Source organism: Psittacula echo (assembly GCF_963264785.1).
Source record: "Psittacula echo genome assembly, chromosome: 5".
In the NCBI taxonomy this organism is placed as follows: Eukaryota; Metazoa; Chordata; class Aves; order Psittaciformes; family Psittacidae; genus Psittacula; species Psittacula echo.
The window spans coordinates 67353038-67364046 of record NC_137739.1 but is presented as its reverse complement, the minus strand read 5'-3'; the positions used below and the strand labels follow the sequence as shown (position 1 = coordinate 67364046).

General features: G+C 44.9%; 1 protein-coding gene across 23 annotated transcripts in view; it reads right to left on the bottom strand.

Annotated features, from left to right (window-relative positions):
• Positions 1 to 9062: 9062 nt before the first annotated feature.
• Positions 9063 to 11009, bottom strand: part of MARK3 (microtubule affinity regulating kinase 3) — a 62258-nt gene continuing 60311 nt past the window's right edge. For 22 of the 23 annotated variants that reach the window (XM_080618607.1, XM_080618624.1, XM_080618617.1 and 19 more), the window contains one exon: positions 9063 to 9617. In XM_080618607.1, coding sequence (XP_080474733.1) covers positions 9272 to 9617 — 346 coding nt within the window. In that variant the 3' untranslated portion in view covers positions 9063 to 9271. The remainder of the gene's footprint in view (positions 9618 to 11009) is intronic. The other variant, XR_013956918.1, reaches the window with a different exon arrangement.

The window sequence follows — 11009 nt, the reverse complement described above, 5'->3', positions numbered from 1 at the left end:
AGGCTGGGGCAGGGGGAAAGTGGTGATGCTCCTGCTAGCACCAAACCAGAGGGTGGCTTTGCTCCTGCTCTGCCAAGGGAGAAAACTGCTTGAATTCAAGTACATGACAGTCTGAGCAAGAGCCAGCGCTCAAGGTTCTTCTGGATTGCTGCAGGCTAAGGGGTTTACAAACACCTCCAGCGGTGCAGGCGAGACGGTCACAGCTACCCACCCAGGGAGACTTCAGTATGCACCAGCAGCTGCCTCCCTGGGATGTGCACAGGACGTCCTGGTCCAGCTGACAGAAGCAGCTTGTACACAGGACAAAAAACCATGAGGTTGATGCCTCCTCATGGTTCTTCGCTGAGCTATAAAGTAATAGTGCTTTTGGATGTGGTGACCCCCTTACTCTTCCCTTCTCCAGGAGAGGAAATTTCAGCCAAGTTCTCACAACACTGTGAAAAATTATTGTTTTACTTTGCTGAGAAGAAAACCTGGGGCCTTCTCAAACTACTCCGCTTACATCCCCCAACAGAGAGCTTTTGTTGTCCTACACGTCAGCCTGCCCACACTCATTGTGGCGGCCAGAAAGAGATCCAACCTGAGGCTCGGGAAAGTCTGACTCCTACTCTTCCTGCCTTGTGACAGACGCTTGCACAAGCTGCGCCACTCCCCATGTGCGAGGCCAGGACCTTCCCTTCCTCTTTCACACAGGGGAGAGCCCGGGCCATGTGGAAGATCCTCCTGAGGAGCAGCCAGCATCCAGCCAGCCAAAGGAGAAGTTGGCCTAGCGACCAGACAAGAAACCAGGGCTAGGAAGTGTCCTGGCCCCAACCCAGCCTGGATTCAGGCCAACAGGGAAATGAAACCAGCTGAGATAGGAAGAGGCACTTTGCTATGATTAGGCAGCAGTTTGTCCTTCACCTCCAGCTTCGCCCTGTCCTGGACCAGCACCCACCCCACCACCCTCCGCTGCTGTGATACAGGGTAATATGGCAGCAGTCCAGGGTGCTTTTTTGTGGAGAAGGATGTGCCAGTGCATGATCTTATTTCTTGTGGGCACTTGCCCATACCTGTCAGGCTGGACCCTTGCTGCAGTGGGCACTGGTGACCATGGACTGGTTGTATGTGGGCGCAGCAACAAGAGGGTTCTTGTTGCAAGCACTAGACAGGGAGGAGGCAGAACAAGTGACTGTCCTAAAAACTGACCCAAACTCCAGCAATGCCTGGGAGGAGGGTGGGGAGGAAGGGAGCTGCTGCTGCTCCATTTTCAAATCCATTGGTCTATTGAACCTCCTGGAAAATAGAATAGAAGCAGAGATGAGATCACTCCAGCCTTTCCTCTTCTGGACTTGGCTCCACTTCTGCTCAGTCTCCTGCTTCAGGAGATGGCCTAGTTAGGGACCCTCATCACCCGCAAAGACACATTTTAGTACCTTTTTCCTGAATCTCAGCCTACTCCAGGAATTTCCACACAGCAGCTGGTGAGTGGGATTGCTGGCAGGCCTTTTTGTCTCCAATGGCATCAAGGCTGAGCAGGGCTGTCTTCTATCTCCTACTGGGTTTAACACCTCATTTCCTTTGGTGTGTGGCCCAGGAACACAGAGAAAGGAGGCCATGCACCCTTTAGGCTCAACATCGAACTGTACAGCGCCATGCAAGCACAGAGAGCTTGCTGCGCTACAGGCTAGGAACTGGTTTGGAAGCTCAGGCTTGCTGATGACCGCATCCTCTTTGTGCATACACTCATTTCTGAATGGACACAAGCTGTTCATCAGAGCGCCAGAGAATGGTGGAGGTCCTCTTGAGCTGTGGAATAGGCGCTTTGCTGCACAGACTGCTCATACCTCAACCCTTTGCCCTTGCACCAGAAGCCAGGGTGGGTGTCAGGCACCCTTCAGAGAAGAGACTGAGGCTTCATTCTCCTTTCAGCTTGGTACAAGCACGAATGTCAGGTACTGCAGCTTAGGTAGTCACCATCAGGACTGGGGATGCCTCCTCTTCTGCACTGCAGAAGCCAATAGAGCCTGGCTCTGTAGCACATGAGGCATCCAAAAAGTCCTCTAGCACAGAGAATTCAACGTGGCCAATATTGCTAAAGAGGTCCCTGCCACAGTGGAGATATCCCCAGCCAGTTGCTTGTCCCCACAGCAATTAAAGAAAGGGCAAGCTACAGCAACAAGCATGACACTGCAATGCTCCATTTGCTGTGATCTTCAGAGCTGGCTCCAGCACCAGACTAGTTTCATTTGAAGAGACCGACAGTATTGTTTCCATGACATTGCTGTGGACACAAAGAAGTGGAAGCTCCTGGATTTACCCTCCTGGCAGCCTGCAGGGTGCTAGGGCTGGGCAGAGAACATGGCTTCAGGTATCCCAGCCCCACAAAAGAGTTCAATAGGCTTGGATACCAAATCTTTATTTTACACACCAAAAGTACACACAAATTTGAGCAGATGTTGGTTAAAAGGTTTGAGCTGTTGGAAAAGCAATACTTGTAAAACAGATGAACCAGCACCCCTTCCTTACTTTTCTTCCTATATTCCGTGGGAAGCCACTTTTGAACTGAATCAGGGTCTCCCACCTCTCAGGCCATGTGGCTTCTGCAGGTTAAAGATGCATATTAGTGATTCTCTGCAGTGCTCTGATGGGGGCAGGCCAGTGTAGCTTGCACTTGTCTAAGTAAGGGCAAAAAACTCCCATTTCTTGACCCCAGCAAACACTACTTGCTCTGATCAGCTGCAAAGGTTGGGCACTGCTGGCAGGAGAAAGGAGAGCCCCAGCCATGTCCCACACAGCCCTTAGGGGACAGTGTGACCAGACCTTTCAGAGGTCAGAATTTGTCCTCCAGCCTCTGCAATGCCTACCCTCAGGGTTACTCCATCACCAGTGGATTTAGCAGCACAAACCCCCGTTTCCCTGCAAGCAGCCAATACCGCAGAAGAGGTGACTTCCACCAGGCTCTACACACTCCCAGCCAGGACACTTGCACATGCCATAAGGAAAGAGGACAGAGCACATTACAGCAGCGTAACGGGTGCTATTAGCACAGACACAGATTTCAGTGCACTACCATGCTGATCCAGAGCTTTCTTCCAGGTTTTCAGTCTTCCATTTAGCAGCATTTCTATCTTTGGTTCAGTCCAAATTTAGGACTTGTTTTCATCCCCTGCCTTCCCTGAACTCAGCTGCTACATCAATGAAACTCAGCTTTGCAGAGGTATGCGGAATGCTACTGCTTCCAAGGCAGAAAACTGGGAAAAGGCATCATCCAAGTGACAAAGCAAGGCAAGGATGAAACATTCTTTATTCACACATGTTGTTGCAGGACAGAAGGGAAGGACAAGGTAGAGGTAACAGCAACTTAATGAGAGATGCTGGATGCTGGTTAAACAAACAGCATGTCTCCCCATAAACCTTGGCTCTCATCCCCCTGCTTTATTTTTATCCATGAGGATGCTTTTGTCGCTGCCTTTACATCTACTGCTTTGCAAAGGTTGTTGCAAGTTTCCCTGCTGCTTCAGCAGAATACCCAGATGTAAAATAGTCAGGAAGAAAACAATGATCTGTCTTGTATCATGCCAGGTTGGACAGAGCTTTGGGTGACATGGTCGAGTGGAAGGTGTGCCTTGGCAGAGGGGTTGGAACTAGATGGTCTTTAAGGTCCTTTCCAGCCCTAACTATTCTATGATTCTATGTAACACTCACCCTGGCAGACCCAGCTAATGTCAGCAACAGAAAGAAAATTGGAGAATGGTCAGTAGAATTTCAAGTTACCCAAGATGTAAGGCGCAAACTAAAGCTTGGCTCCCCCTTGTGCACAGCAGAATTCATCCCTGTTCCATCAGGATTTACCCTGAGTGTGGCTTTGACCTGAAAAGTGACCTTTTAAGGAGAGCTGCTTCTTGATTGACAGATCTGGTCCCTGCTGTGAACTGTCACGGTTTTTAGGCTGTTTCCCAGAGAAACAAGCCTTATGTAGCCATGCACTGTGTGTGACTGCCTGTGGTCGTGTACGCTCCATCTGTCAGCCAGCTTCAATCAGGGTCAGAGCATGGATCAGAGATAAACATCCCTAAATAAAGTCCTCTGAAGTCAGAGCTTAGAGGAGGAACTCGTCTTTCCATGCAGCCTCTGCGAGCGCAGCTTTACCCCAAGAGCATTTGCACTAAGTGTGAGATGGGAAATGGTACACTGAGCCTCTGACACCAATTCGCTTGAACCAGGGGCAACTTGAGGTGGTGCTCACCGACTTCCTCTTCTGCCACCAGTAAGCTCCCACCATCTCTCCCTTTACATCTTGGAATACTCCTTTTAATGCCTCTCCTTAGCAGAACTAGAGGGCCACTGGGGAGAAAAATGGATGTTGTTCCCTACACCACACAGCCTGGACAAGCTTTTCCTCCTGCTTATGGAGGCCTTAATGGCGAGAGCAGGCTGCTCTTGGAAGAGCCACAGTAACAGGACAGTCCTGCTCCTGTTCATTAGCACATAGAGTCCACACAGCATCTCACTGGGGCATTTTGTTATCATGCATACTGCCCACCACTGTGCAGGCCCTGCTGCATTACAGAATACACCTAGCCAAATATGCATTGTGATGACGTCCTTGGTTCCATAACAAGAAGTCTGGAAAGCACCTAGGAACCAAAATCATCCAGAGGAGATGAGTTTCCTTCCTTCTCATCCTAGTGACTGCTCTAAATTCAGCCATTCATTACAGTCTTGGTCTCACTTGAGCTACTGTCCTCCAGGCCTGAAGAATCACTTCAACAGAATACTGAGCTGATCCCTTTGCATCTGCCGTGCAGCGTACCACAAACCAGCACTGATATGTTCCAGGGGCCCTGGAGCACTTGTACTCTTTCCCCAGCTATAAGAGCACTTACACACCCAGTCTGGAGAGATTCACGGAGCACTGACACCACAGACCTGAAAAAGGGACTGTCCCTTGAATCAAGACTTGAGCTCAAAGAAGCAAAGTTCAGCCAAAGCTCATCTCTGGAGATAAGGAGAAAGCAACAAGCTTTAGATGCCAGGGATAAAGAGATTCATAAAGGTGTCAGTTAGATAAAACCACTAAAATATATATACATGACCCAACAACATTTGCTGTAGTGGCTGCTCCCAGACTGGTGATGAGGAGCAGAACTTCCCAACAGCAAAATTCTGCTTTTGGTGCTCCCACTGCACGGCCACGCACGAAGCGGTGAGCCCTGCACTTGTCACAGCTCCCACTGCAACCAATGATTCAGAGCATCACCTTGGAAGGAGCACGGAAGGGCTTGGCAGCAGCGGATAGCAGTAAGACTGCAGAAAGGAGGGGACAAGCTGCAGGGCTCCTGAGTAGAAAGAACACAAAGTCTGAGATTGACCAAAATAAACAGCTCCTCCATTACCACTTGCCAAATCCAAACATCCTAGCAATAAATGTTGGTACCAGTTGCTATTATCCCCCAATGGCAAGGCTTTGATTACAATAAGAGTGAAAGCTGCAGGAAAAATATGTAATTTGAAAAAAAAAAAAAACAAAACCCTGAGCAAATAAGGAAGTTTCACTTCTTGCCTACTCAAAGCACGAGCACCAAGATTTGTCTGAAGATTAAAACAGACTGCAGGGATGGAAAATACCAGCCATAAAGCTTTAGAGAGCTTCTTAACACAGAGAAATACAAACAGCAAGTGATCCCAGATTATTTTAGAACAGGCTGGCTGCAATTTAGAATCTTCATTAGACTGATTACTAAAGGATGAACAGCAAAATAGCTTCAGTAATTAAATTTCCGAACAGGAACACAAAGATTCTTATTCTTTAAAAAGCTGGAAATTAATTTAAATATTCAATATTACTTTTGCCCTCCTCAGCAGAAAAGCCTGCTGTGAAACATGGTAATTTCTAGGAAAGGAGATGGAACAAGGCTTGACAATGAAGTGGAAAAGGGTTTTGCAGCCCTACAGGTTTTCCATGGCAAGCTAAAGACCATTTAACTACACCTCTGAAACAAAATCATACTGGAAAGTTAGTGTTAGGGTATTTTTCAAACTGAAAAATTTGCAGCTTTCATCAGTATCTTGATATGTGTTCCCCCTCTAATGCTTTTAACAAGTCAGAATTGTCCAAGGAGATGATAACACCTATAACCGATGTGAAACTGCCGTTCTGCATGCAGCAAGTGATCTTTGGAGCTGTTTGCTAAAAACACTCCAGACGAGCACCAACCGGAGCTGTATTTCTGCATTTGAGAGACATCATGTGGCCACCACAGACACTGCAACGTCCCTCTGTTGCCTTGCAGCCACCTCGGTGCCATTCATGCTTCCATCCATCTGACCCTGCCCTGCAGCCTCTGCCCTTTCAGCAGGTACCCCACACCACCACCCCCTGCTCCTTTGGACACCGCAGGCACAGGACAATTAAGACGTATGACTCCAAGCTCCCATCAGGCTGGTGGTGTTTTTCCTACTGATGTGGAAACACGTGTGAAAGCACTTAATTTCATGTGTTTGGGCTGGATAAGCCAGGGGATGGAAATAATTCTGTCCTTAGAAAGACTGCTGTTTGTAGTTGATTACAGTGTTCACGCTGAGCTGATGTCTTGGGTAAGAAACACCTCCAAGCAAACAGGACTTTACCTTGAAGTAGGCAAGTGACTGAAAACTGTGTGACTGTTAACACCAGTAGCATTTTACTTCTATGTACTGGCATTTACTACTACGGTTTTGCATGCCCATGTGTTTTACCAGAATTGTTTTCATGGTGAGATATTTAATTATCTATTTTTACTCACCTAACACATTGAATGCAATCAGCAACTACAAGGAAACATGAACTTTATGAATATTTTGGGTTTATGCCCTGGATTTCATGAGGGTATTATTAAATGGTAACATAAGGGTATTAATGGAATGAGAACTGCAACATTTCAATGCCTTGAAATTCAATGCCGCAGTTCCCATGGCAACTATAACCATGGCCACTCTGCATGAATTCTGCATCCCAATCTCAGAACACACAGTTCCAAGTGCTGAATGCACATGAGCAAAACCCAAGCAAATGCTTTTCTTTTTTTGCAATATCTTACCTGCTAAGCCACAACCACTGCAAGGTGCTAATGGCACTTGTAGGTGAAGATAAACTCCCAGCAACTGGCAATTAACGCCCTGACCATGGCTTCTGTGCACAGGTAATTACTTACAGGATTCGCAGTGTTGGTATTGACACTACTTCTGTTTTCAGTTATTCCTGGAACATGAGCCCATTGTTTGCACCAAAGGTTAAAATATTCTTAGAAGGCTAAAAGAGACCAAACTGAAAGACCAATCACATGAGGAAGTACAATGACTGCCCTGAAATGTCTTATTGCTATCACAAAATGGAGTTTTCATGGGGGAAAAAAAATCATAGAACAGCACAGGAATGGGCAGAGCACTGACAGCCAAATGAACTCCAGCAGCACCTGGAATCCTCAAGCCAGAGCATGATACAGAATACACACAGAATAAAATGCAAAATTCAGGAATATTTACTACATTTAACAACTAAAATTACCCTTTAAACTAGCATAATCAATATCAGTGTTTACGGGGAAAGGGAGGGGAAGTCTGCTGCCTTCACAGAGTACAGATCACAAGAACTAACTTTAAAAATACAAGATTTTGCATTTTTCACCTGGGGTCAAATCTGAACTGTGCGCTATGAATAACTACTAGCTTGCTGCAAACTTAAAATGCAAATTTAGGCTCCAGTTTAAAGCACATGTTAGGTACATGCTTAAGTGCTTCACTGAAATATAACCATAAAACATTAATACAAAAAGTCAAGCAGATAATGCGGGATATTATCTACATAAGGTCTTGATGAAAAACTGGTATGAGTAGGACACAATACGAAGAAATCTCTTCATTCTAGTTTGCAAAATCATATCCAGCTCACCGGCAGTGATGGCTGAAGGAGTGGGAACCATCCCAGAGCAGTTTTACACCCTACAGAAAGCTAGCTGACCATCAGAGAGTTCATCAAATGCTTGTTTCCACGTTTAAAGAGCAACAGTGAACTCTCTCTGCAGCAGCAGCTAGATACACAACTGGCACAAAGCCATCAAAACCAATACAACCAGAGCCAAGTGGAAGCACACTGGAAGAGAGCTGCAAGATTTAACTACACTGCCTATGGCTGTAGTGTAGCAAGTTGGCTGTTACAACAGAGGAAAGGAGTAGTCAATTTGATTCCCACTTTCGGGTTTCAATACTGCTCGTGTCCAGAACACAAAGGACAGTACCGCCACATGTGCAGCAATACCTCAGAATGCCACCAACTCACATGTGGTGACTTGCATCAAAATATGGTTGCTATCTGAGAGCCCTTTTGTGTTTTGTATCAGTCTGACCTAATCTAACGTGGAGAACTTCGCCTGAAAGAAAAATCACTAGTTAGCATTTAGCACGTCCTTTTAAGACTGCCTCATTCCGTAGAGGAATGGTGAACAACAGAAGAGCGTTCTTAGCTGCAATCAATACTCATAAGCCAAAAAGGACAAAGATACCACTTTAGTAGTTTAGCAGAAGCAGAAGAATGGAAGTTTTTACCCAAATTTTAATGCACAAATCAACTACATTTTTAAAATTTGATTCAGACTTAAATAATAAATAGGTGGGCAAAATATAATGCAAGACTTACTCAGTAAAGGTGAATTTTTAATAATCTCATGAGATCTACTTAGAAAACAGGACTAATAATGTTCACAACCGTAAATCCAAACCCTTCACACACTTTTTTTTTCCTTAACACAGCAGTGAACTGTAAACCTGCATTTACTGGTTATCGCTTCAGTTATTTTAAATATTTAACTCAAGTGTTTCCTCCTTGGCCATTTCAATTTTTAGCACCAAAATTAGCCCAAAAAAGAGGTACTGGTACAGCTCAATGTTGTAAATGTATTGTTTACATATAATACTTTATATATTATACACACATACTGTACATTCACACATCCACACAAACAGGAGGCATATTTAAATGAATATATTCTGTGTTTCAATTTGTTGTCAAAGACTTAGGAGCAATGGAAATAAAGCAGAAGGGGTAATATTTTACATAGTAGGCAACTTTAATGCTGTAGTGCACTTATAAAAAAGTTCAACTCTCCCTCCCAGCTCAGCAGCTTTTTTTTTTAATATCGCTATTCAGAAGGATGCAGAAGTTATTGCCTAAATGTTATTCTATACATTTCCATTGGAATTCTCAAAAACACTTGAAACTGCTAACTAATTTCCAACTTCACTATGTTTCTTGTTACAGCTTTAACTCATTGGCAATTTTGGAAGCAATGTTTTTGAAAGCTATGGATGTTCCCGATATCCGCTTAAAGCGAACTCCATTCAGGGACAGTCTTGGCAGTTTACACACCTCCATCTCCCACTGTACAAGGTTTTCCGCATGCCCATCTCCATGGACACAGAAAAGCAAGAAACGCTCTCTTTGTTCATAGTCACAATTATTGGCGTCCAGGACCTTTCGTATTTCCCTCATAATTTCATTAGGATCCATGGAGCTGGTGGTTTTCATGCTCCAGGTAAAACGCAGAGACCGAGGCTTGGCTTCCTTGTTCTCATCCTTCTGATCCACAGCTACATTGCGGCTGAAAGACAGGGATTTCGTAGTTAGCAGGACCAGCCACCTTCTCCACATTTCATGTTAGTGAAGCACACTAACACTCAACGCACACTACCAGTACCAGAGCAGCATCTACAGGCTCCAGCTGTGAGCAGTGCCCTGCTTTCCTAGCTGCTGTACAAACACACGGTAAAGGTAAAGCATTAGCTGTTGGGGCTGAAACAGAGATACGCTACGACATGTGACACAACTGGAAGTCACTGGAGTCAAGAGCATGAGGGAAATGACCTTGTGGAAGTAAAACTACATGCATCACCTACAACTCGATTTTAATGCAGGTTCTGCTCAAACTCCTATTCTCAGGCTGTGCAGGCAGCTGGAACACCAGCTCTGTGTTAGAAGTTTCTGGAACATTCAAATAATGGCGACTTGTGGCAAAAAGGTGCTCAGCCCAAGTTGTGAGACAGCCATCCCATGGGAGGTGCCCAATCATAAGCAATAGGAATAAGCCTGTGCAGAAAGATCCTGGGTGTTCCTCTGCACCTCCTCCTGTACAACAGGGTACAGACCAAGCACAGGGAGGGCTGATGGAGTCCCACAGTAGCTAGCTGCAAGCAGGAGGAAGCATAGCAGGACCAGGATCCACGCAGCTAAAGAAAAAAGAACTACATTTGGACACGCAGGGGGAAAAGAGAGAATTAAATATATTGACTATTATGCTTAAATATTTTCTGAAGATACCTGACTGATCCCAAACCATACAGTTCAGGTCTCATGTTGAGCTTCAAAGTTACAATATTAAGACAAGCTACTCTTTAAAATAGTTGACCATGAATTTCTGGTTACACAATGCTTTTCTTCTACCACCATTAAGCAGGCAATTATGAAAATGTTAAATAAAAAGTGACAGCGAGGTCAAAACTAAATAACTATATTTCTCAAATATAGTCTATTTCCTAGTTTAACCTTTATTAAAAAGGTTTCCACTGACTGCAAGAGGCCCAGGATTATGTTGTCAAATCCAGCTACACGATTTGCCAGATGTTATGAAATTCGGCAAGCAAATTAGGGAGTACTTTGTTTTAACTTTAAGGTTTAAATTTAGTTAAGGCTGTAAGGGGGCTGGGGAAGCATCAACTTCTATTCAATGCTCATTTTATTTCTGAAAGCTTTTTCTACTTGAAAACAGTTGGCAGAACCTGCACGAGTTTGATATTTCTAGTATTTTTTGATATACAGATTTTGGAAGTAGAATGCAACATGAAAAATACTGTCTGTGATTTTGGAGGTGCGAAATATCTTATCACCCTTCAGTGGTTATCCCACACATTTGCTGCCTCACTAGAGACCACTTACCCACACAGCTACAAGACAACAGCAAATTACAACGACTAAAATGCAAAAAAATCCAAACCAC